General features: G+C 40.4%; 3 protein-coding genes across 9 annotated transcripts; 2 read left to right on the plus strand and 1 right to left on the minus strand.

Moving 5' to 3' along the window:
* The first annotated feature begins 270 nt into the window (after positions 1–270).
* On the plus strand, positions 271–4193 carry LOC111324461 (uncharacterized). 4 transcript variants are annotated; one of them, XM_022928020.2, is made up of 6 exons: positions 271–430; positions 1382–1463; positions 1598–1660; positions 2052–2335; positions 3494–3652; positions 3886–4193. In XM_022928020.2, exons 2-6 carry the CDS (start codon positions 1409–1411, stop codon positions 3952–3954), a joined length of 630 nt encoding a protein of 209 aa, XP_022783755.2. In that variant the 5' UTR covers positions 271–430; positions 1382–1408; the 3' UTR covers positions 3955–4193. The 4 variants fall into 4 exon arrangements, with proteins under 4 accessions (XP_022783755.2, XP_022783754.2, XP_022783756.2 ...); XM_022928019.2 differs by having other exon boundaries at positions 416–541; XM_022928021.2 differs by lacking the exon at positions 271–430 and adding an exon at positions 571–610.
* LOC111324460 (uncharacterized) lies at positions 4169–16664 on the minus strand. Of its 2 annotated transcripts, XM_022928017.2 has the most exons (14): positions 16505–16664; positions 16261–16359; positions 15734–15760; positions 14748–15196; positions 12466–14344; positions 11900–12013; positions 11673–11735; positions 10784–10903; positions 9791–9874; positions 8696–9223; positions 8144–8200; positions 7120–7418; positions 6618–6761; positions 4169–5436 (listed from the first exon to the last, which is right to left on the minus strand). In XM_022928017.2, the coding sequence occupies exons 2-14, from the start codon at positions 16322–16324 to the stop codon at positions 5341–5343; spliced, it is 3924 nt and encodes a 1307-aa protein (XP_022783752.2). In that variant the 5' UTR covers positions 16325–16359; positions 16505–16664; the 3' UTR covers positions 4169–5340. The 2 variants fall into 2 exon arrangements, with proteins under 2 accessions (XP_022783752.2, XP_022783751.2); XM_022928016.2 differs by having other exon boundaries at positions 8696–9874.
* A 1041-nt stretch (positions 16665–17705) lies between these two features.
* Positions 17706–26579, plus strand: LOC111324462 (uncharacterized). 3 transcript variants are annotated; one of them, XM_022928022.2, is made up of 5 exons: positions 17706–18144; positions 19040–19204; positions 21913–22122; positions 22543–23420; positions 23695–26579. In XM_022928022.2, exons 1-5 carry the CDS (start codon positions 18060–18062, stop codon positions 24697–24699), a joined length of 2343 nt encoding a protein of 780 aa, XP_022783757.2. In that variant the 5' UTR covers positions 17706–18059; the 3' UTR covers positions 24700–26579. The 3 variants fall into 3 exon arrangements, with proteins under 3 accessions (XP_022783757.2, XP_088613107.1, XP_022783758.2); XM_088756981.1 differs by having other exon boundaries at positions 22543–22718; XM_022928023.2 differs by having other exon boundaries at positions 19043–19204.
* Positions 26580–26659: the final 80 nt, after the last annotated feature.

The raw sequence follows: 26659 nt of genomic DNA on the forward strand, positions 1-26659 counted from the left end.
TTCTCTTCCACGATCTCGTCTAAAACTCAAAACAAATTTCAACCTTAAACAAAGAAACGCGCGCTAATTTTGATTAAAAAATTGAGAGGAAAGAATAAAGCGTTTAGTTTTTTTTTAAGGTTAAAATGCACTGAGGTGCGTTTCGTTGACATAACACAATCTGATCTGTAACTTACAAATGATCGATTAAGGAAAGGAGATGGAACTTGACATTTGTGTGAATGTCATTCCTATGCCTGTAATCATTCTGCGAATTCTGATCGTTTTTTTACTGGTGGCCGCTAAGTTTGCTAAAAACTGAGATACAGAGCTTTGCTCTAAGTGAAACGGTTGATATAGATAAATCCCATGAAAAATTAACCACTTTACTTCCTCATAGAGACCTTACATTAAATTCGAAGGAATCAATTTGTTTATTTGACCAGTGCAGGTAAAGACATGTTTGTGTGATTTGTATTTATTTGTTTTATCAAAGATATCTCACAGGCTCACGATACAAAACGTAACTACACTCAAAAGCGCCTTTTGAAAGCTCATGAGGGTAAGTGGTCCTTTTCATTATCATAACAGGGGCAAGAAGTGTTCAACCAGGTTGGAAGATTAACAACAGGTACTCAAGCGGTAGAGAATAAATATCAAACGGCTATTATCTGGCTGGGAAATCTTGTCAGTTTTCGCAGTAGAATTTGGGCTCTAAAAGTTTGATTTTCGAGCTTGGGGGAGGAGAATGATGATCCGGCACTCAGCTATAGAGTTGTCTACTATACTGATGGATGGACAGCTTTAAAGTATCTGCCCACTGATCACTCGACGGTTTTTTATCGGGATTCAAAATTGATGAACTTGACAGACTGCAGTTAGTAGTCTGTTCGTTGCGACTGACCGAATTTTGTTACATAACGACAACACTTTTGGTGATTACTGGAAAAACTTCAATTTAATAACTTGAACGTGTATTTAAAATATCTGGGATAGCTTAGTTTTGGTTAGCTTTACCGGCTGTGAAGCAGTGCATGAGCGTGAAGGAAAGAAACTTAGCAATAATAGAGAGTAAAGAATCCTGCGGAAACTTGTCGGAAATAAAAGGGGATCAACAGGCCGTAGAACAATGACCTATTTCTTCCCTGTGTCGTCCACTCGGACATCAATAAGCCACATATCAAACTTTCCTTCTACAGAAATGACCGTTTGGCTAAATCTAACCATATAACTGCTGTTTGGTTTTTAGTAACACTTATTAACCCCGTGCCGTCGTACTTTATTATCACTTTATGTAAAAAAAAAGAAAGATAGAAACTTCATCACGTTTGGCTTGTTGATTGTCACTGAATGAAAAACCAAAAACCATTTAAGCTAATTCTACAACAATGATTTTCCTCAGGAGGTCGCCGACATCTATGTTTCCAGGATGATAATAACTACCAAGTTGTTATTCACGTTCTGCGCCTTTCTATCACGAACAGGTGAATTATAGAGGTGACGATGAGTGAGCGCAATTGTAATGTTTTCATTGTTTGTTTGTCTGTTTTGCATCTTTCTCAATACATGGAGTTACACCACAAAAGCTATTTTGTTCTTGCGTGTATTTGGCTTACAGACAGCAAGATATCTCAGACACAAAGCGAGCTCTTCCGCCGATCATACATTGGGGAAACCAAAGGTAATAAAGTCTAGAAATTAGTCTTCACCAGCATCATAATGTTCATATCAACAAAGTCGGCCGATGGCGCTAATCTCTATCGCGTGCTATAGGGACACTAGGTGACCATGCCTAATTTTTCAATGAGGAGAGAGACTCCAGCTTCTCATTAGAAGTTAGAACTATTCAAATGTCTTCCTATATAACTTCATACTAAAACAAATTATCTCGTTTCAGATCGGTAAATCAGATTTTTATCACACGCTTTAACCTCAGTCTCTCTCAGAAGGAATCTCAGTGTGCCTGCGAACTTCTGTACGGGAAGGATCGCAGGTTCACCGAAACACCAAGGATTAGAGACTGAACCCCTCATGGGTGCAGTCTTTTCACACTCGATGCACTTATTTCATAGGTTGCGATCAGGATTGCCAAAAGGAATGCATTCAAGTGCATAACAAATACAGAGCTAATCATGATGCACCGCCGCTAGTTTTTGACCAGAAGCTGGCGGATGAAGCACAAGCTTTGATTGACAAGGGAGTTTTTAAACATTCTGAGTGGGTGGAGTTAAAAAATAAAGGCGCTGCGTTCGCCTGGGGTTCTCTTTTCCCGTCATTCACCGCTGTTATCAAGAACTGGCACGACGAAGGAGCGTATTATGATTATCAAACTGGAGCACCAAAGAAAAATTCACAGGTGAAGTAAAACTTAAACATTACTTGTACAAAAAGATTAAGCAGTGTCGCTACGACATAATACGGGATACCCGAATGATTTATAGCTACAATAACGAGTTTAATTACGGGAAAATCCTCCATAAACTGAACTTCCAGCGAGTACATGATAAGGAAAACAGAGGTCATTCAAATTAAAGAGCGAGGCTTCACCGAAACATTTCTATTTATGTAATGTTGAAGGCAGATTAAAAGGCTTCCAACTTAACTTTGAAACATTCTAAAACGAGTATCTGTCGCGATCTGACACATGTCAACTGAAATGTAAAAAAAAGGAATGTACATGTTTGAATGAATAACACTACTTGTATCGCAAACATAACACTCAGAGATCTTTCGGAAAGTATTGCTCATTTCCAGCCACTATTATTCTTCGAAGATTTACCTCTCGTTTTAACTTTCTGAGTTACTTTTTGTGAAGGATTATTAAATTACAAATGGTTTTCAGGCTGCGTGTCAATCTTTTTAAAAACAAATTTAGTACAGTAAAACGAGAAATAAAAAAAAGTCACGATTTTCAAGATATTGGGAGTTTCTTGTTCTGCCTTGAAAAAATGTATGAAAAGGTTTTACTTGCAGAATTTTATTTTGTGCTCGTATGGCTGCATGTGCTCGTATATGCCCTGTATGTGGATGTGCCCGTATGTGGACGTGCCCGTATTTGGATGTGCCCGTATTTGGATGTGCCCGTATGTGGATGTGCCCGTATGTAGATATGCCCGTATGTGGATGTGCCCGTATGTGGACGTGCCCGTATCGCGTCCTATTTAGGCTGAAATTTTCATCCCTTAGTGCTTATTGACTGAGTATGGTTGAGCCGGAGTAGAAAATATTTCGCTCTCGGTCATAAGGCACAGACCTCTCACCTCGAACTAAGGAGTGTTCTCCCGTCCGGCCCTCCCACGTATGCGTATATGCGTTTGCGTGTATGCGTATGCGTTTGTATTTGCAAGTATGTGTATGGGTATGCGTGTATGCGTTTGCGTTTGCGTTAACGTTCGTCTTTTGTCACTGTACTCATCTTTCTTTCATTTAGCATTTCAAGTTCATCCAGCTTTGACCTCGGATTGACACAAAGGCTTCGATGTTTGCTTGACATTCGCTTTCTTTCTCAATATAGGTGGTGGATCACTTTATGCAGATGATGTGGAAGAAGGCTCGTAAAATCGGTTGTGCGCGAGGCGGTTTGTATGGTGAACCTTGGTATGTGGCTCATTATGATCAGGCCCCAATCACTGAAAAGCAAAACACTGTAGAGAACATTAAAAGACCAAAACAGGTATGAAAAATTATTCTTGATCGATATCCCAATGCATAAAGTTTACTATCCACTATTGACGTTATTGTGGTGTCAGTAACGGTCAGTGAAAGTGGAATCAATAAAGTATGCAGCACTTCTTACGCGTCGAACAGTAACAAACCCCGCGTATTGCGCTATCCTGCAACCCGAGGGAAAGAGACACAGTTATCAGCGACTTTTGGTAATAAAGCTAGTATTTATCTATTCAACAGGATGACAGTGAGTGGTTCAAAGATGACTCGCCATTCTCTGAGGAGCTGGCCAACATGCAACATGTTTAAAACAGGAATTCGCCTCGCTGGACTGATCACTACGAACGATGCACCTTTTGAACTTCGAAACCGGAAACAAGAAACTATATGTCGATCTAAATGGTTTTTTTTTTCCTAACCATAAGATTTATGGCGGAAAGTATCATGTCCTCTTGACTCGGGAAAATCGTTCAACATTACCTTACATCTTATCTGTTGTAATTATCAGGATATGTCACACAAATGCAATAAAGTTCTCTTTTCGTGGATACATGGGAATCACATCTCAGTCAAAACAAATCAGTTTTTTCTGGTTATCAGAAGACCATTACTTCCTAAAAGAAAGTAACTGTTAAAACTAACACATTCCATAACTGAAATGTATATATGATAATCATATCCCCGTCAAAATAAAGATATTTCCTCATCATAAAATTTCTGCGAGAGCATAAATTCTTATCGTGTGGTCTGATCGTCTAGGTAAGAGTAGTCCTGGGACGAACTGTTGTCGATAGCAGTTTGGCAAACTTCAGCGGATGTCTTCACGGAGTAGTAGAGTTTGATTCAACTCCAACTCTAAGGCTGTCAAAACGTCATTAACTACAACCGGCAACAGTCCTTTTCAGGACTACCCCCACCCTAACGACAAAGCCACGCGATCAAATGTTACCCCCCTGCTTACACCAATAACAGTTGAATGATTTCTGGAAATCATGATATATCTTTTGTATCTTAGTTTATTATGTCCGTGGTGATATTTGTTTTTTGATGACCATGATACGTCATCCCAGGGCAATAGGGACCTCACGTCCTGTCCTCTTCAAAGCAACGTGGAATTATTATTTTCTGTACAGTCTGAGAACAGGAACCTCAAAGCAAATGTATACTTTTCTACTTGGAACTGGACAATGTCTTAACGTGTCACGCCGAAGAGATGTGGTGTCACTGAAGAACATAAAACATTGAGCTTCTCTTGGAAATTTCTTAAGACAACCGCAAGTTCATTTTCAAATCAATGTTTTCCTCGCCGTTGTCTTATCAGTGTTTACTTAGATACGTTTTATATCATAACCTTAAGGAGGCGTACCCCGCTTCTCAGCTGTTTATAAACACAAGTTCTTTCCTACACCTTGCATATATAGGCCGATCCTTGTTTCCATGCTACTGGACATGCGCGAGTTTTCTGGGGCAGAAAGAAAAACAAAATGGCGGATGCCTCGGACGTTTAATCAAAAGCACCTTCTATTCCAGAAAATCTAGCGATTATTTAGCCTGTTTATCACCCGATGATAAAAAGAGGTTTGAAGAGAAGCTTAAAGTATGTGTTGGTGAGAAGTTACTTGCATTCCATAATCCACACGAGGATTGGGACGACGAACAAGTTTGGAATGATTCGCCTGGTACAAGTAAATGCCGTCACAAAATTCGATGCTCGATGTTCTTGGGGATGGCATCCTTAGTTTGCATTTCTTTCCAGTAGGGCGAACTGTCCATGAACCACTTTAGATCAGGCTAGTTGACGAAGAAGGAATAATTGCCCAAGTTAGTCCAATGATTTCAACAAGAACCTGACGCCAATGGCAAGCACGCAGACAATGACGATCACTTTAAGTACATTGATATTATTAACAACAACTCCGTTATCGAAGAGACTTAGAATTCCACGTAGTTGTATATAAGTACAATGTACCGTAACTGTATATCTATATGTTATAGATAGCGAAGTCGTTTACGACAAAGACCTTGGTAACTACAGCAACGTAGTCAAAGTTAATATCATCATTATAGCCATAACGATAGTGATATGACAATAGCAACTTCATAGCTAACGAAGTCGCTATAGTTAACGACCTCTTAAACATAGTTACAAAGATATCATTTGCTGCTGTTACAGTTATAACTACAAAGACGTCGTTGTTACTTAGGAAGTTGACGATAACGACAGCGATTAAGATAGCTATAATCAGAGTAACGATAACTCTGACGAAGATGAGAACGCGGATTAGGGACCTTAAGCAGTCAGGACGGCAACGCCAAGGAAGACTCCGATTAAAAAATTAATTTCTACTATTAGTTAGAATTTCAAACATGGCTGCAGGAGCTTACTGTCTCATATGGCGCCACAGCTCAACTTCAGCATGACGTATAAAAGTAGCGTTGAGTTCCAAATGAAAATTAAAATAATTTGCCGTCGCGGTTTTGGTTCGCAGACGACGCAAAAATTTTGGCGATTTCACGTTGTTGTTTTACATAGGAAATGTACAAAGTTTCAAAGAAATGTACAAAGTTTCTAAGAAATGTACAAAGTTTCAAAACGCACGTGCTGAGCTATTGTTCTGCCAATTAGATCTCTTGTTTTTCCACGTCCTCGTTGCCGTCGCCGTCGTGGTTGCTTAAGGTCCCTATTACGACGACGACGACAACTCTCGCCAAAAGACGAAAACTACAACGATAACGTCACCAAGGACGATAAAAAGTAACGGTGACAATCACGATTACCATAATGATAACAACTAGCCTATACAAAGGAGATTTGAGATGCATAAGTACTAGCAATTTTGCTTAATCTTTCGTGCCCTTTTGTATTTTTGGTGATAAGGGTAACTCGCGTGTGTGTCGCACCTACAGAATCTTCTTATTTCAGGTTTATGCAAGGCTTACTCCTTTTCCCTCTTATATGATTCCCTGCTCACCTCCTTTGGTTCACCTACGTTGGACTTGTCATAACCCGGTACGCCTGCTATGACTCCTGGGATATCCATTTGTGCAATATAATATGGCTCCCCATTGACAATAGTTTTGCCACATCCGAGTAAATGTGCTCCCTTCCAAACCACCTAGAAATTAAAAAATTTCCGAACTTTAAACCCATGAAATCAATCGAAACATTAACACCTAGTTTCCCTCATTTAGGAAGCCTTCATGTTGTATTATCCGAATTTGAAATCCAATCATGCAATCATGATGATACTATCAATCATGCAATTACTGATGGTATCATCGATCTCTGAAATAAAATCGTGCAGTTAAGTTATTGTTGAGCTTTACCTTTTGGGACATCATTTTGAAACTCGAAGTCTGAGATAAAAATGGGGTCTCCACACCAGTCAATGATGATAGCTACAAATACTCTCTTTGAAAAACAGTATCTTAAGCTTAAAGATTGTAGAAATAGAAAAAAATTCACATCCACACCTGAGTAAAGTGATTTACTTTCATATCTCCGATGGCTTTTCCAGTCGACCAATCATAATCCTTCTCTTCGTCATGCCAAGCTTTAACTGCGGCAGTGAACGATGGGTAAAGGCTACCGAGCGCAATTGTCTCACCACCCTGCCCCCCTGCCCAGGGGGAATGTTTAAACACTTTTTTATCAGCCCACTGTTGAGCCTGATTGGCTAATGTTTGGTCCAGTATTAGGGGCGATGCGCCATGGTTTAATCGATATCTGTTGTGAGCCGCCAGACATTCTTGCTGACATGAGCTGTTACAACCTTCAATAAACAATGACTGAAGTTGCAACTTTCAACTTTTATCCTGGCATAGACCGAGGCATTCTAAATTTACCCAGGATACTCGCGACTCAATTTTTAAATGAGGATTCGAAACCAAACCATTCGGGCGATTTTGCGGTTCTCTCGCCTTTTGACTATGCAAACTAACCTTTTTACGGATACTGTTATAATTATGAGAAACAAAAATATTTATATTGCATTTTGGCTATTCGAAATCATCTTGCAAATTCATCATTGACATATTCAGAGATGGTTTGAAGAATTACTTCATAAAGGGTAAGAATTACTATTTAGAAGGGTCTCCAAAACTTATAGTATGCTCTGTATGAGTTAAGTAATCCTTATAACACCTAGCAAGAACTTTGCAAAATGATACAATGTAACCACTGTTGATATACAATAATGGGCCATTTTACATTCGTGAACCTGGTTGCCAAGCCTTCGATCTGGAGTGAGGCGCAAAGTGACTTGTTCTGATGGAGACCAGTAATAGTCTAGTTGGCATGATAACAAAGTCATTTACATTTGAAAAGAAGCAACGTTTGTATCAGAACACGGTCACCCTTAGCCTCTTTCCTGTTCAAAGGCTTAATAACGAACCAAGCCCACAACTGTAAAAAGGACTTTTCAAAATAATCACATTTTTGATTGGATTTTCCAAGAAAAAAAACAACAACAAAAAATCCTTTTAAATCAACCATTACCAGTTGTTGAGACGGGGTTCTCTTCAGTCTTGTGCGCAGTTGTAACGTCAGCCAGTGCTAAATAGTACAAGGAAGAGCCTTAATCAGTACGTTGATAAATATATCTGCCACCGTTTGGAACAAACAAATCATAAATTTTATTGATGGTTGAAATGTTGTCTCACAAATAGACGTTTGCCTCAGGTGAAAGAAACTTGCTTGATTCTTGGAAAAAAAACAACTAAAAGACGAGCCACTTGGCCCTGAATAATTACTTTTTTTGACGACTTTTCACATTTAACCTAATGAGGATTTTTCTAAAACTATCCGTAACTGTTTACCGACTACACTGACTATAAGAAAAGTTTTAAAGCTAAAAGAGGAAAGGAGGAAAAAGAGAAAGGGGAAGGTCATATGATGAAATGCTTATTAATTGAGTTTGGTCGGGCTGGACGGGTAATTTTTAGCTCTCAAGGAGATCTCTGCGCTCGGTCTGTACGTAACGACTTCGAGCCAATATTTTCGCGCCTTGCCACCTACCTACCCAGTCAACAATTAAATATCATTTTTCACCTTGATCTCCAATGGTCTCTCTAGTTTTTGCTTGTTGGGTTTTTACTTTTTCCTTGCAGAGTCTCTGCTCGCACGCTGAGTTACTCTTTGCTACAGCACTAATCTGCACCGGAGCTTGCAGCTTGTGTTGTAATGCCTGAATACCTTCCATTATCAAGTTGTCCTCTCCCTTTGATCGATAGTTTTGGCTGATAACTCTGCCTCCAGCGGGATATAGACTTGATTGAATCTCTGTTCCGTTCAAATAAGACAAACCAATCTTAATGGGTCTTTTTATAAACTTGTTGAGGTTGGAGGGCACACCCTGCCCACGAGGCAGAGAACTTGTTATTTTAAGACCACTCTGATCCAAAAGTGAAGTTCTATTTCTTTGGATAAGAGGCTGACCAACCAATTTTAGGGTAGAATTCTGGGTATTGTTTGAGCCAACTGATGAAATTTGGTCATCCTGGTTCTTGAAGGGTAAGCTTTCTGTTTCTTTAGAAAGATGCTTGTCTTGGGGAGAATGAGATGATGTCTTTGGAGTCTCTGTGGTATTCGTAGTGTTTGACTTAGTTAGTACTCCTACGAAAGGCTCGAAGACTTTAATCAGTGAAATCTTCGGTCTTAAGGGTGTAACTTCCACGTTTTGCATGTCAAACTGTTGTTTTAATTTAGGTTGATCATTTAATTTGTTATTTTTATCAAACTTAGCTGGTAATGATGCCAATGAGATCCTTGCTTTCATGGGTGTTATGTTTATTGTTTGCATATCAAATTGTGGTGTTAAATGAGGTCGATCATTTAATACGTTATTTCCATTGGTCTTTTCTGATAATGATGCCAGCGACACCTTTGCTTTTAGGGGTGTTATGTTTATAGTTTGAGCATCGAATTGTGGTGGTAAATGAGGTTGATCATTTAAAATGTTGCTGTCATCGGTCTTTTCTGGTAATGATGTCAGTGACACCTTTGCTTTCAGGGGTGTTATGTTTATAGTTTGATCATCAAATTGTGGTTTCAAATGAGGTTGATCATTAAATATGTTATTTTCATTGGTCTTTTCTGTAGGTATTGATGCCGGCGGCTTTGACAGTTTTGGGGCTTTAACATTACCCGTGTTAGTGATACCCGTGTTAGTCTTTAGAGGAGAATGCTGAAATGCCATAGATTGATGTCTTGCCTTTACTGGATCTGCGACTGTAAACAAAGCAATAAAAAAAATATTTAAGATCATTGACTCAAGGTTTAAAATTGAAGTATTTGCATGACTAAAGGATTTATCCAAATGGTACAACCACGAGATTATTGCTAATTTTGTTTCTCTTCAGGTAAATATTTTACTGCTAATATCGTCATCATCATCATTATTATTATTGTGCATAATAGTAGAGAGATCTGTAAACGACGCATGTTGTCAAAACTTGGCCGGAGTGTTATTTGTTTCAGAGGTTTTACAGGTAAGTGTCCTTTTTATGTTGTTTCACTAGTATGTTTTATCCTTGGCAAGTCATCTTGTTTGTTTTTGGATTATTAAAAATGGCGAAGAAAAAAATTTTAATATCTCTTTCATCTGCACTACCAAGGAATACATGTCAAGGAAAATTGTTTATTTTTATTTTATTTATTTATTTAATCACTTTCACCAGAGTGTGGTGAGGGTCGCACAACAGAGCGAGGCTCCAAATTAAGTGCGCCCGATATCCCACCCATCCCACCCCAGGGGAGGACATCCATCACACAGTAATCTCGTGTGTGGGAAATTATCGTCTCCTACCCCAACCCTGCAGGAGACGGGACCTCCATTTATTCATCCCTATCCGAGAAGACTAGAATATCTAACCATTTCTTGATGTTATAGAAAGGTAGCAAACTCTTCTCAATTATTTTAAGACCCTGAGTGTTGGTACGGCCGGGGCTCGAACCCTCGACCTCCCGCACAACAGCGCAGCGCTCTATCCATTGAGCTAACCGGGAGGCGGTTTGACTGCATACTATGGCCGAGTGTTTCATTTGATGCATGAGTACCGTGCAATCTAAATTTTCAAGAGTAACCTACTTTCCCATTCTCTATGGCGAGGGTCTCGCTTTTGACGAACAATTACTTACCACAGAAACCACAAGTCCTTCGACAAACTATTTTCATTTCATTTTCTTTCTTTTCACAATAGTCTCGAGCTTGCCATCTGGGACAGCTAAATTGATATTTAGGCATATCTTGGCAGGGTTCTATCAGAAAGTGATAAAAACAAATGTGGTAAATAGAGTAAAGGTAACTAACATGAGTAGAACTAAACTTCCGAAGGGCGAGATCTCCTATAGCAAGAATAATCGGTGATGTACCATTAAGAGTGCTTGTAACTACTGAAGTGTTTTTTCATAATCCTACACTTCAAAGGTGCAAGAGGTATTACTTGTTGTTCAGGAAAGTGGTATCTCTTAAAGTTGAACATGAATCCGAGACAAGTTCATCATATGTTATTTTGGCAACATTTAGGGTTACAGGGGCGGATACAATAATTTTTGATTGGGGGGGGGTCCAAACTTTGGTTCAGAAAGGACTGTTGGACTCTTTTGAGGCAAATTACTTCTCCCCCACACCCCCCCCACACCCCCCTCCCACCAGTCGCGGTTGCACGTTATAATTCCTTGGTCGCTTACCGTTTACTTGGATTCATTAAAAAGATCAGCTAGTTAAAAAGTGATATACGATCCTTGCGATGTAAGAATTTCAATTTCAAAGTTGTAAGCGTCAGGTCTGTTAGGGGGGGTCCGAACCCCCCGGACCCTCCCCCTGGATCCGCCACTGCGGTTACCCTTATAAAGTGCGGTGACCTCCATCCTTTGGCAAAATTGGTTGACGTGGTACAATAGTTATAGTTGCAGGTCGCGAACTTGCACGCAGATAAACCTCTTGCTCAGTGGACTGATGAATGAGTGATATCAAGCACTGTTACCCTTTGCATGCACGCTTCATTATAAATCAACGAACACTTACCATCTTGGGCCACACTTTGCGCTTTTTTGTGATTTTCACTTTCCTTGATAACCGATGGAAGACCTAGAACCAAAAATGGAAGACGTATTCATAAAAGCCTTGTCATGAAAAGTGTCCCGTGATTTTCTTTATCTCTTGCATTATTTTTTATAACAGCCAGGCAAAGACCAGGCAACAAATAAGGATTCCGAAAGAGTTTTTAACCCATGCTTTGAGCGGAGAATTACCACAATATCCACATGTAGCTTTGCAATGTCTCCTCATAAATTCTGCGTAGGCAGTTCCTCTGCAGTGTCCATGGTGAGCCCAAAGTTGACATTGTAAGGTGTCGTCGTGACATTCTAAACGTATGATGAAGAGATAAATCGCTGGTTAGTGAAACTAGTCATTAAGTTCTTTCTGTGTGCTAGGATGTAACTGTCAACAGCTATTGATATCAATATGCGCCAGTTTTGAACGCCAATAACTTCGTGTGCAAACCAAGGATTTGTTAGATAAGAAATATTTGCTTTAAAACTGTACTTCTTTTGTAAAGATCTTGCTTCTTTTTTTTTTCGTATAAACAGAGTTAGGCTGTTGCCTCGCCATTGTCTGTCGCAGAGATCGTGGGAGATATTTCCAGTCGGGGGAGGGTGGGTTCTATATTGAGGGATCATATAGCATTCGGTCGGATGCCAGGTTATTTCATCACTGAAAATCATCACATTTCCTTCAGAAGACAAGATCGCACTGCTTAGAATCACTCCTTAGCTCCACCTTCGTTTTGTGACACATACTTAAAAAACTTACTTACCATCATTTTTCATCATATCTGCGGCAGCATTCAGCAAAGATGTTGACTGGTTGTCATCGCCACCTTGGGACCCACTAAGCGGAGTGTTTGACGACTCCCCTTTTGACTTCATATCTGGAAAATGGAAAACGAGCTTTATAGGCCGGCTACTGGAATTCGGCAAAGTGATCAGAGCTGGTGAGGTTACGTGATGAAGATCAGAGTCATGTGAGCTGGCATCAAGGCCGTTGGCAATAGGTAATTGGATCACAGCATTTGACTCATTTGACTGACCATTGTGTGGTTTGATGCCCGATATAAGCACGGATTGCTCAGTTTTCTGGCTTCCTAAGGCAGTAGATGTCGGATGATGGCTGCCTAATGCTGTACCTGTTTGTTGTAAAGGTCCGGGTGTATTTTGTACTTGAGAGATAGATGGGGAATTCCTGTTGGGATTCATTTTTGCCCCAGGTGTAATCATTTCTGTTAAAGTTAGTTGCGGCTGCATTTTTGACGAAAAGGGTATTTTCTCACTTTGAATCTCACCAGGTACAATTTTCCCTTGAGAGCTTGATACCTTTGGACTGGGAGCCACACTAGCAACTTGCTCCATATCATTGCTTGAATTAGAGCTTGAAGTTACTAAGTCTGTCGGAGCACTCTCTTTTGATTTAGCTTGTTGTGTTATTTTCTCTTGATTTGACAGGCTGTCAGAACTTAATATGGCAGACTGTGGAGTATTTGCCACCATTTTGTTCATTGCTTTGTCATTCTTCAACAAGGAATCTTCGGATATTTGCATTCCACCTTTTGTTCGATCTTCATTCTCCTCACTACCATGGCTTTCTTTTGAAAGCGAATCAGGAGTAGTTCCTGGCTGAATGCTTGTCGTTGATTGGTTCTTTATTTCTGCATCGTGAAGAGATGAATTACCTTTACCCTCAGATAATTCAAAAACAGGTCTGTCATTTGATGCAGTGGATGAATTCGTTTCGTTGGGATTATTATTAAGGGCCACACCTGATGTATAGAATGATTTCCCCTCTTCTCCTCGATGAACCTCGGTTATATTAATTACGAAAGCTTCATTTGATTTTGCAATGGGTTTTGAAGAACTTTTGTGGTTGTTATTGCCCGGTGCTGCATTGTTTGAGGCTTCAGATGTTGCCTTACTGGGTGGAGGACTCCCCCCTGACAGTTCTTCGTCGTCTGCAGGCTCTTCATTCTGTATCATGTCGTCTTCTTGCTTCATCATAGACTGAATGGCTGCCTGCTGATAATCATCCCCTTCTGCGATATCGTCGCTATCGCTGGCTTCCGTGGAGACTGTTCCATTGGCATCTCCTTCGTCCTTTGTCAGCATATCATCGTCCTGGATTACCAGCGACTGGAACCTAGCCGCCTGTTTACTGTCGTCTTCTTCTCCATCTCCAACTGGAGACATCATACTATTAGTGGATGACGTCATACCCCTGTCTGGTGACGTCAAACCATGATTGGGTGAGGTCTGGTTTGTCTTTACCCTGTCATTACCAAGTTGTATTAGGCTTTCTGCTCCTTTTTGCCAGTTGGCACTGTCTTCTGCTCCAGAAACTACGTGGTAACTAGCAGTTTCCTTATTTTCGTTCAATACCACGTTGTTGAGGGTGTCATTAAATAAATATTGTTTCAACAGAGCATTGTTATTCAACACCTTCTGTTCTTCTCGTACTTCATTCAAATCAGGGTGACCAGCACGCGGTTTGCCTTGCTCACCACCACCCCTCGCCGTGTTTATTGGTAATTCAGGCTCCACAAGACCCCTTGTTGTGGAGTCTGCGTCTTGCGGCCTTAATGGGACAACATAAGTAGGTTTCCTTTCAGCCGACTGTTTACCTCGTTCGAACCAGTGAAGATCATTCTAGAACAGATCAACAATGACAGAAGTTTGGACGTGTTTCAGTACAAGATAACTCAACTTAAACTTTGTAAGCTATAGGTTAAACCTATTTTTAATATAGTCTTTGGAATACTCTTCTTTGTGAGTTGTGGACGATTGTAAAAATTGCGAACGTCCTTTTGCAAATAGCATTAAAACGACGGAGGTGATCGGACCAATCGACAATTTTGAGTCCAAAAAGAGGACTTGTATGACAAGCTGAATGATATACGCATTCTGATTGGTTCTTACTCGTGAACTATTGGAGGGAAGACGCATAGATGACGTCAGCATTAACATTATTTTGACTTCTATCTGTGATCTATTCCTGAACAGACGCAGGACAACTTGGAATCTATTTGTTTCAGTAGAGGACCCTACAAACCTGCTGAGGAGATCCAACACTTGCTTCATCAGCCTCCATATTCGGACTCAAAACACCATCAGAATCCATCCACACCACATAATACTTTGAGCCGAATATTTCGCTCTGTCCGCAGCCGGCCTTTCTGGCCTTTTTCCAAACGATTTGCGTGAAATCGTGAAGGGTTTTTCCGGTCTTTGATCGACCAGAAGCAAAGTCAAAATCTCTTTCCTTATCGTGCCAATGTTTGATTACGTTTGTAAAATTCTGAAGTTCATCTTTGACGTCCCACTCAATTAACTGCCCGTATTTCCCACGAGATTTCATGTCATAGCCGAACTTCCCACCGTCTGCCCATTTCTGAGCCTTGTTAGCAAGAAGCTGGGAGAACTTTACTCCCAGGGCATTATGGTTCAATCGGTACTTGTTGATGACCTCGATGCACTCCCTCTGGCAAGCCGAACTACAACCTTAAGCGTTAGAAGAGAAAGTCGTCTTAACCTTTTCACCTTAACATTAGAATAAATATTCTCCCTACTGTTCTTTATACACTCCTGTAATTCTGAAGAGGAGAGTCTTTTTTTAATGATCAAGAGCTTCATAAGATGGCGATTGTTTCCTTTAATCATGACAGCTATGTTTGATTCACAGGGGATACTACAAGGGAAAATTACATGCTAGTCGTATTTTGGACGTAGTGCAACTGGGTGTTGCTTAGCATCCTAACAGAAACATCATTCGTGTTAGTCAATTGAAAAAAGTACCAAAAGGGATGCAGTAGAGGAACCGTTATCGTAAAACGGTTTATCTTTAAGAGTTTGTTGCTTGGCTGTAGATGCCATCTGTGATTTTGATCACAAAGATGGTGATGGCGATATTTGCCATGCAAGTGAAGAGATTTCCGCTAATAGTGAATCGAATTAGTACCACAACTTTTTTTTGGATCATGCAAGACAAGGTACATGATTTCCAAATACATGCAACGTCTTTGCTCGAGTGAAACTCACCTCTAGTCGAACCATAGGGTACATCATCTAAAATAATAGGAATGGAAGTAAACTCAATAAATCGTCTTAACGCGGTATACTTGATTCATTCATACAACTAAAATTCACTTAGATCGGAAACGTTTGCCTAACTGTTTGCAAAAGCTAAATTGGCACGATTATAAAATGTGATTGAATTTTTTGGAGTGGAATAATCGTTTATTTTACCACCCTAATTTGTTAACTCCGCAAAATGCTGGTATCACTGAGCCTGATGGAAGGGCAACAAAAGGAGAGAGAGAGATTAAAAAAGGTATAACTATACTTAGATGTTCATGAACACTTGGCGAAGCTGATTGTAACTTGAATGAAAATTTTAGCTCTCTTGCCTTAACCATTCATGATCGGCAAATTAGTCTATTTCCAATTGCGCACCGGCAGTGAACGAAAGCTAAATAGTACTAACAGAGGTACAAGTCAAAGAGAATAACAGAAAGTTAATCAGGGTGTGGATTCTTTTGTTGTGACTACCATAGTGTCGCAGATACCTGTTGCGGTGACGCATTGTATCATAAAGAAAATCAGGGCGGAAGAGACAATCTTTGAAACCATGTCTAGCAGAGAAGCATCCAATTAACATCCTAAACCTGTGAAAAAGAGCAAAACGGAGGTAATCGGCGTCATGAGATGTTCTCGATGCACGTCATCTGAGAATTTAGTAGACAAGCATTTTATCTGTGATGAAAGTCAGTTAGCATCGAAAATTTAAAAAATGTTTTCGCATCTACCTACCATATTTTGCAATGTACTCTTTTTCAGAAAAAAGTGTCGTTCTAATAAAGTGAATACATTGTTGAACAGTGATAACAAGAAGTTTCCAGTCAATCTTTCTTCTTGTAACAGTGAAAATGTCTTCCCCCACTTAAAAGAAAATGCCCTGTTTTCAGCTCGGTAAATGCCAGTCATTATTAATTCATAACCAACAGGTTAGGTCCTGAAAAGGTTCATAGCATTTTGCTAAACCAGTCACTAACTAAGTGATAGGTGTTGGCTTGCATGACCGAGTAGCCTTTTTACGCTGTCATAATTCTCACCTTTTATGAAGTCTTATTAGCAAATAACGTTCGCAGCAATCAACCATGTTCGATTTGATTGAGAGCGAGCCAGGAAAACTGGTTCTGGTATACGAAATCGAGGCTTGCCGGCAAACACTTTGCTACAAAGAGTGAAATATGGTGTTGCCTTTGGACAATTTCCTTGTTTGTTTACGAAGTACCATCGCAACGGCCAAAAAAACTTTTGGGAATTTTTAGGAAACGATGGTGAAATGATGAAAAAGAAAAGAACAATCAAGCCATGAAGTGAAAAAAAAAAAAAAGAAAAAGCAATCTGCATCTGTTACGGAAACGACGAACTACACCTTTGTCTCCTTGTTTGAACTTATTTTTCCCATTTAACTTTCTTTGCCCATTCCGAAAGTTGTTTAACGGAGTGACGCGCGGAGACATAGGACATGCTGATCTCGGAAATGAACTGGATGAGAAAGGTACCTGTTCCCATGAAAGGATTTCCTCGAGAGACTTTCAATCTCTGGGAGAACATGAAGTGCCACTTGTTTCTGATATACTCTCTTGTTTGAAGAGATTATTGCGAATACTGGACAGAACTCCCAAAGTAGTTTCGCCATCATTCCACTGGGCAAAGGACCAGAAATGTGAGAACTCGAGGCTCGGCCACATAGCAGACAGAAACATTTTTTTTTTCTCCTGATTCAATAGGAATCTAATGATCATCTTTTACTATCTTAATCTCCTTAGTTTCTGGTACTGTTCCCAAAAGGAGAACTGTTTACACGGCCTTAACTTCAAAAGAGGAACATGTTCGAGAGGCGTATACTTGTCGAGTGGTTACTCCCCTCTTTTGAACCACCCAATGACTTCACTCTCCTTGACATTTGGCTTTCCTTTCAAGAACATTTCACAAGTGTTGCGTCTCGGGTTTGGCAGGGATGAAATTTTAATCGAAAACTTTATGTTCTCAAATTATCATCTGGCTCCGGCTTTTAATGAATGGTTTAGTGTCACAATGATACATATATCCTTCAGTCAAAAATAAGGTGAAATTTCGGAATAGTGATGGGTTTCCTATCAATGGTACGGTTGTGTGTGCTGTAGAATTTAAGCATCTACTACATGTGCGACCCGACGCCATGGAATACTCGGAAACACTTCTAGAGAAGTGACAAGTTATAACTGGAATCTCGACACGAAAAAAGAACTTCGTTTTTTGCGATTTACAAGAAAAAAATCAAAGGTATCGAAGTGATGTGGCTGTATTGAAGAACGCAATGGAGTCGATAAGAAGCTTTCTTTGCAAAGGATGGGCGATGGTAGTTTTGATGGCTTGTACTGTCCTCGCCTACAGGGAATTAGGTAATTGCTTTGTTACACTTCACATAGTTCATAAAGCCATGTGGAATCCCACTAACCATAAGCAATGTTCCAGGTCACTAAAGATTTCAATGTGTCAAGTTCACATTGGCTTCATATCACTTGACACTCATATCAGTTGCCACTTAAGAACTAACTTATTTCTACCTGCTTTCCTCACATTGACCCTTTGACTCCCTTAAGTGACCCCGAGAAAATTTCCTCTTACAATATCAAGGAGACAAGTGCTGAGAATAAAAAATTGTCAAATATGGGATTATTAGTTGATCCAATGCCAAATTCGCCAAACTTATATCATAAGAATTGCACCCCAGGCAGTAATGAGAATTTCTAATGAGATCTTTGGAGTGGAAGGTTACTGTAATAATGGAATTAAAACAATTTCTTCATATTAATAATTTCCCCATTAATTACGCGAACAATTCTTAATCCGGCTATGATATATATAGTTGTTTTCTGGAATTTGTAGACGAGGAAATTTTTTTCTCTCGTAAGGTTTTCTTAGGGGCGTGTTTAAATTCTGTAGAAAGATGAAATCGTTCTAAATGCAAAGAAGACGAAAAGACAAGTGTTATCATAATCTGTTAAGAATGATGCAATTAAAATTAATTCAAGGAAACAAAAGTAAGAATCCTTCTAAACAATTAATCAATCCGATGATATTTTCCCCACATGTAATATTTTACTTTCAATTTGGTTTGGTCGAAATGCGCTCTGATTTCAAAAGGGCAGGACTTTGCTCATAACGTTTCATTGAGCTTAAAATATAGGTAGGTACCCAAATCTTCCCTTAATTACTTTCCCTTTTTCTCGATAACTACCAGATGATCCCAGAAGAGTGACACTCGTGCCAGTAACATTTTATCTTTTTACACAGCAGATATTCCAGGAAACACGAGACAGTTCATTGCTACAGTAAATAATAATTGTGGTGACTTTAAGGAGGTGCTGAGAAGATGTCACGTGTGGAAAGATATGGGTTTCTGCTTCAAATATCGTCGACAAATGCAGCACGTTTGTAACAAAACTTGCCAGTACTGTGGTAAGTATTACAATTTTGTTATCGCATCATTGCTGATCACAAACAGGAGAAAGTCAATGTAATTTCCAATCGATCATAGACATGAATTGGCAATGATAAATCATCCGTGGCCGTTTTGAGGGTTTTTTTCCTGGTCGGTCAGCAATTTATGACTTATTTGTGAGATATCTCAACGTCTCACAAGCAAAATGAAAAAACGTGATACGAAAATAAAAGTCAGCACAAAGCCGTACTGGCCAATCAGAGCTGTAGAAAATGTCCAAAGAGAAATAAGTGAAAACAATTAACCTGCCAGGAGAGCATCTGATCATGATTGGTTGAATCAAAGATTGGCAGCTCTATTTTTTAGAACCAATTTGAATATATCAACGAAGTTGAAATGGTAAATTGGCCACCGTTACGATTATAAAAGCTGACGTTTCGAGCGTTAGCCCTTCGTCGGAGCGAATAGTGGAATTGTGGGTTGTGTGTGCTTTTAAAGGCAGAAAAAGGAGCTACGTGATTGGTGGGAACATGGCAAAGAGAAAAACACGAATAAATTTGTGGAATGAAAAGTGTTCGTTGATACCTGTGGGATTTAGACTGCCGGTTTGAAAGATGAGCTTTTGTTCAAGAGTTTTCCGGCTTTCCTTGCTGCCCAAGTGTAAGGAAAGACCGCAGATTGCCATGTGTTGCTTAGAATGGCTAGGTAAATTAAAATGTCTAGCGACTGGTTTCGATGTGTCCTTGTCATTCCTCTCCACGTCGCGAAGGTGTTCTCGGAATCGGTCACCTAGTCTTCTGCCTGTTTCGCCGATGTAAATCTTTTTGCAATAAGTGCAAGTTATGCAATAGATTACATTGGCGGAGGTGCACGTGAAGTGATCGGTGATCTTAATGGGTCGTTTGGGTCCCGATATTTTCTCAGTGTTGTGAATGAAAGGACACCTTTTGCATCGCGCACGAGCGCATTTAAAAGTGCCTGGTTGGTCACTAGTCTGAAAAGAACTTCTGACCAAAAAATTGCCCATGTTTTTGTCGCGTTTGAATGAAATGAGCAGAGGCTGCGAAAAGATAGTGCTTTTCTCTGGATCGTTTTGAAGTAATTTAAAGTTTTTAAGAATGATGGATTTAACTGAGGGGTTGTGAGGGTGAAACGTGAGAGTGAATGGAATGCGGTCGGAATCTTCCTTTTGTGACGTTTGTAGTGCTGAATGTCTATCAATAAGTTGGGCGCGGTGGGAACCCGCTTGAACGACAGAATCAGGGTAACCACGTTTATCGAAAAACTGGCACAGTGACTCTGATTTGTGGTGGAAATCAGAGTCATCACTGCATAAACGACGAAGTCTTAGAAACTGAGAAAAAGGAATGGAATTCTTAAAGTGAGATGGATGCGAAGACGAATACAACAAGTAATTATGCGAGTCTGTAGGTTTGTAATAAACACTAGTGCATAAACCGTTGCCTTCAATTGAAACTTTGATGCCTAAAAAGGATAAAGAATTGTCAGAAATTTACCAGGTATATTTCAGAATTGAAAAGAATTGACTGCGGTTATGAATTGAGTCAGCTCCTCTGGTAGAGGAGGTGGTGCCGATACAGTCGTCGATGTAGCGACCGTAGAGTTCAGGTTTGGAGCCGTTGTATTAAGATCACCGTTCACTTCACGTGCACCTCCGCCAATGTAATCTATTGCATAACTTGCACTTATTGCAAAAAGATTTACATCGGCGAAACAGGCAGAAGACTAGGTGACCGATTCCGAGAACACCTTCGCGACGTGGAGGGGAATGACAAGGACACATCGAAACCAGTCGTTAGACATTTTAATTTACCTAGCCATTCTAAGCAACACATGGCAATCTGCGGTCTTTCCTTACACTTGGGTAGCAAGGAAAGCCGGAAAACGGTTCTGTCCTCGTGTACCGGTTCACAAGAGCCGTTACAAAAGACCCAACAATGCACAACAGCTAACCAATGACTCCTAAACAAAGAAAGAACAATGGTAATTCCCTTGTGAACCGGTACACCAGGACAGAACCCGGAAAACTCTTGAACAAAAGCTTATCTTTCAAACCGGCGGTCTAAATCCCACAGGTATCAACGAACGCTTTTCATTCCACAAATTTATTCGTGTTTTTCTCTTTGCCATGTTCCCACCAATCACGTAGCTCCTTTTTCTGCCTTTAAAAGCACACACAACCCACAATTCCACTATTCGCTCCGACGAAGGGCTAACGCTCGAAACGTCAGCTTTTATAATCGTAACGGTGGCCAATTTACCATTTCAACTTCGTTGATATATTCAAATTATTTCGTTACCCCCATCGACGCAGCCCCAAACAGTTTCTTTAGAAACTATCAGTCTTTATCTAATTTTTAGACCAGTCAAACAGCGAAGTAAAAGAAAACCAGAACAATTCCGAATACCTTCCGATACAAACTTCTCATGGCTTACCAAAAGGAACAAAAGGTTCTTTTCTAATTCTAATACAAGAAATCATGTATGGTTCGATCCGTTTTCGGATCAAGCAAGATGGGGGGGGGGGGGGAGATACAAATTCAAATAAGCTATGGCGTGGTTGGTCGCGATGTTCAGGCATCAACTTGACTTGGTTTTCCGTTTTGTGACTTGAACAGCTAATCTCCTCTGTGATCAGCCAATAAAAGACTCAACCAAGCTAAAAATATATTTCGGTATGTTTAGAACAACTGTATGTTTTAAGTTCCAGGCCAAAAGCAGTGGCGCGTGATAGATATAAAGGGGGTCTGGGGGCAATTGAAGGAACCAGTCAGTGCGCATGTATCGTCCACAAAGGTACCCAAGCAACCACCGGTGCAAATACTGGGAAAAGAGACAACACCACAAGTGGAAGATGCAGCTAGAGCAATAGCAACTCAGCTGGAAGGAGAAATTGATCACAATGAATTATCAGGTGTGAGTCAAAATCACGGTGCAAGTTTCTAACGGCAGGCTACAGGTGAACCAGCTCTGTGGTATCGTCATACAACCCATTTCACAAGCTGTCACAATGATAACAAGTTTTCACTGTTTGCCGGCAGCAACAATATTTTAAAAAGAAAAAAATTATTGTCAATAAACTTGCAAATGGTAAAATATACCTGGATGATAAAATTTTCCTTAAACTAATAACTCTGCAATGGAACCAAAAGGCATCTAAACACCGCAATGTTAATGATCACAGCTCCGCAGAGCAATCATCATTAATTGATCTTAAACTACATCGGTTCACTATGGGTTACACAAAGGTTCCTCGCGGCGCCATAAAGCTAAGCTGATAGTGTATTTTTATCCAACTCAGATATATTTTTTGTTCTTCATTTGATTTATTCAGCTCCTCCAAACGCTGGTGGTCAGCTTGACGAGGCTCGCATTGGTGTTCAAAGTGCAATGGTGCCCACGAATGGTGAAACAAAGGGAAAGATGTCATTTTCTTTAAACGTTTCATCAGCAGAACAAGAACAAAAAACACATCCACAGGATGGTCCTACAATTAGCGGTAAAACACAGGTAGGCGAAAAGCCTGATAAAGGAACTAATCCTATTGTGCTCTTAATGGGATACGGACTCGGAGAAAAGTCAAGTCAAAGGGTGTATGATGATCTGAACAACGCTACCGATTTCCCAGCCTCTGATGGAGAAACAAAGAATAATGTAGGTCCGCATGATGCGCCAATTCATGGTAAGCTATTAGCATTCAGAGACAATAGTACCTCTCTTACTGAGGCTGCCCAGGAACGCAAATCGCCGAGCAGTAGGTTTCGCACAGAAGATAATGTCCCTGAGTCGGACTTAAAGGAGATTGTAGAGTTACTAGACAATGCAGCTTCCGTAAACGGGCGCTTACAGCCAGTTGCTGTTAATCAATATATGCATGAAGAAACTAATGAAGGTAACGCAGATTCAAATGCGTTGCAGTTGAACTTGGGTGCACAGAGTTTAGATTCTCAGGAGATGAGCACTTTACAAAGCAAAGTGACGCACAGAGGCGGAGTAAAAAACACACACTCCATTTTGCCAATAAGTTCTGACGATACAACAAACCAGAAAGCGTTTGAACAAATAGCAGTGCATGTACTTCCTAACACTTCTGAGGTTAATTCAACAAGCATGGTTGAAAACTTTGTTAAGCTCAATCGTTCAGAGGGAAGCATGCCAACAGACTCGATGGTTGCGGGCAACAAGCATGGCAACATAAACAATCCTTTACAGGTTAGTGCATGTTCAGACAATTTCTTAACCGCGTGTCTAAAATAACACAGGATTACATTAGTTTTGGTTTTCTTCGCTTTGCGATTGTTTTAGAAAACTTGCCCCCCACCCCCCGAAAAAACTAGAAGAAAAATCAATCTCCTGCCGTGATTAGTACTCCAACATTTTAGGTGCCGCTTTTGTTTTATTCGAAATGGATGATAATGACCCTTAGAAATCCTACAAGAAACAGTAGGAAGAGTCGACAAAAACAGGTCCTATCTTTCTTTAACAGATGAACCCATCGTTTCGAAGCAAGCCTCGCGTCTCAAAACCATCGGGGAAACAAGTCACACTTACCATCAACGAGAGGCCCGGAGCTGGTGAAGCTGTTTTCAAGGTGAAAAACTCCCCTACTGCAACTGGAGTAAGTTACACTACAGAGGACCATCCAGAAGGCTTGCCCTCGCCCACTTATCTACTCCAGAGTGAAAACGAAGAGGCCCGGGCCAAGGCAGATGAAGAAGAAGCTAAAATCAGAGCGGCCACGAGCGCCATTAAAAATGTGATTAAGTTGTTTGACAAGGGCCACAGTCATCATGGCCATACCAGACTTATTCAAGAGCCCACTCAGGATTTTCCTGCTGATTCCAAATCGCTGGAAGACGGCCCCGAGTTGATCGCAGGAATGGACGCAAGTGAATATAATGCCGAGGTTGCACAGGCACAAAATCTGGACCGTGCCCGAGCCAGCGCCCTGGCCCTTTCGCAACAGAATGGGCCCTATCGAAGTCCTGGTGAGGCGAGTCCTGGGTCACCTCCGCCAAACTACGCCGTTGTTGGCATGAGTGATTCAAAGGACTGGAAAAGCCTGGCTCACACGCTTGCTACTCAGCTGAAACATGTGCTTAATCATATGGAAGACAGAGAAAAAGAGAACCGTCATGAAAAGCAGAAGATCCAAGAACAAATGATGCTTATGGCTCAACAACAAATGACGGGAATTGGGCGAGAGGACGATGAAGGCCCGGCCGCGGATGATGATGACGACGACGACTATGATGACGAAATGAGGAACAGGGATGAAATGGAGAAACGACGTCATTCTGTGTCCAGTCCTCAAGAGAGAACAGAGGTTGGAAATACACCGCGGAACAGCAGATTGACTGACCAGAAATTCTATCACGAAAAGTTAAGAAGAAAATTGAATGGGCTTCAATTGGCTCACAAAGCTGTGAACAGTTTATCACGACTGGAAATACGACATAAGTCGAACAAACAGAAACGAAGGCTAACCTAATAAAACGTTGGCGGAGAGAAGAATTTTCCCACTGTTTTTTTCTCTGAGAAAGAATTTCGTTAAATGTAAAAATATCTTGTGGTCATTTAAGGTGAGACAACAAAAAAGACATCACTTGATAAAACCAAAACAGTTTAAAACGGAGTCAGCTGGACGAGGCCCTAAGGCATGCGATAAAAGATGCGCAAATTAAACACCGGTGATTACTCTCCTTTTATAAGAGTTTCTATGCTCTGAGGAAGAGCCTTTTTATTTCTGTGTCTGAAATATCTCTCCTTTATTCTCGCCACTTTTGTACATATAACGCCACTGAGGCACAACTCTCATATTCTCCATCAAAGGCCATTATGGAATGCTTGACAGGAGATGAAATATCGCTGAAAGAACTTATGAGGACGACAAGTTGTTTTGTTTGATTGATATTTTCGAAGTTATCAAACCTGAAAAGGCAGGTCAAATTTTACTAAGGGTCGACTTATTGATCCGGATAAAGGAATCAAGATTTGATTTGCCAGATGAAACAGCGAGTGGCGCTTTTTCAGTTACTTTTCTTCAATATACTATAAAAATAAGAAGAATTGTAAAAGATTTCAACTATCATACCGCGTGAACATGTTCATGTCTAAAATGGGGGGAAGGGGTGGGAATACCCTTTCACAAAAGAATATCAAAGTAGAGACACGTAGAAATTAGAACTCTGTTTTAAATATAGAGGCAAGACCGATACAACGTAGATAAGTAAATTTTAAGACGGAGCACTATATTTCGGCTGGCCAAACCAGCCTTCTTCAGGTGCAGTGGGAATTAACAGATCTAGAGAATTGGGGTGATGCTTCGTAGATAGCTGTATGATGTAATCCAACGTACAAGAGTAGGAGTATCATCCACGGTTGCCTGCTGAATATTTCACAGTTCTGTTTTAAAAATTTTTTGCGCTGATTAAGCTGGCCAAAGCAGCCCCCTTCGAATACAGACAGGATGCAAGTCTTTGGCATGGAGGTTGTGAGTTCCTGTAAAAACGAAGGCTCGATTTTCGCCCCTCTCTAGGGTCCGGTCTTTCTCGTTCCTCCCCGAGAAGTGGGTTCAGGGAGGTGCGCGGACTCCGGTTCCCGAACAGCGGTTGGTAATCGAGCCTAGTAAAAACGTAAAAAGCTTACTTTACACTGCGAGCCTATAGGGCTACTGTTGGAGACAGACACTAGACATAGATAAAGTTAAATGCTCTCACTGGCAAATGAAAAGGCACGAGCCATCTGGAAATGAGACATAATATGCAATGATACTAAGCTCTTCTAGCTCTGCACTTTGTTGTGCTATCAAGATGAACGGAAAAAATAATTCAGCAAAATTTATCGTTTGATTTATCGGTATTAGGTGATCAACTCAAATGAAAAGTCAGCTAAATGTGAAATAATCAAAAAAAGGTCGAAAAATGTTTATATAACGGGGAATGTTCAAATGAAGAAAAAGAAGGGAAGACACAATAAAAGTACTGCCTTCGTTCTATTCTTAATTAAACACAAACATGAAATCGCTAACTCTGGACAGAGGGTAAAAATGGATGGAGGAACAAGTAAAGAACGAAACAGAAAGAATAATTACCCATCCCTTTTACCATCCCCATCCAGCTCGTCGAAGAGGGAGAAATTGGCTTCTCATAAGCTATGGCTTACTTCGCACTTTGCGAGGCTTTCACGATCTCGCGCGAGAATCCATGCTTTCAGCTTTTCGCGCCTTTGGGTGCAAGGAGCATAGTTAGTATGCAAGGAGTCGAGGAGAAGAGCCGATTGTAAGGTTTCTAACACAAACAGATCGTAGCCTATTTAGAAAATCCTGATACGCAATCGGTTTTCTTTCTTTTTGTCTTTTGTCTTATACTTATGTCTTCTAGAAAATCACTGGGACAAAAATCCTTTGATAAACTGAATTCCTTGCGTGACAGTTAAGCAATCAGGTTTTA

The sequence above is a fragment of the Stylophora pistillata genome, chromosome 4 (genome assembly GCF_964205215.1).
Source record: "Stylophora pistillata chromosome 4, jaStyPist1.2, whole genome shotgun sequence".
In the NCBI taxonomy this organism is placed as follows: domain Eukaryota; kingdom Metazoa; phylum Cnidaria; class Anthozoa; order Scleractinia; family Pocilloporidae; genus Stylophora; species Stylophora pistillata.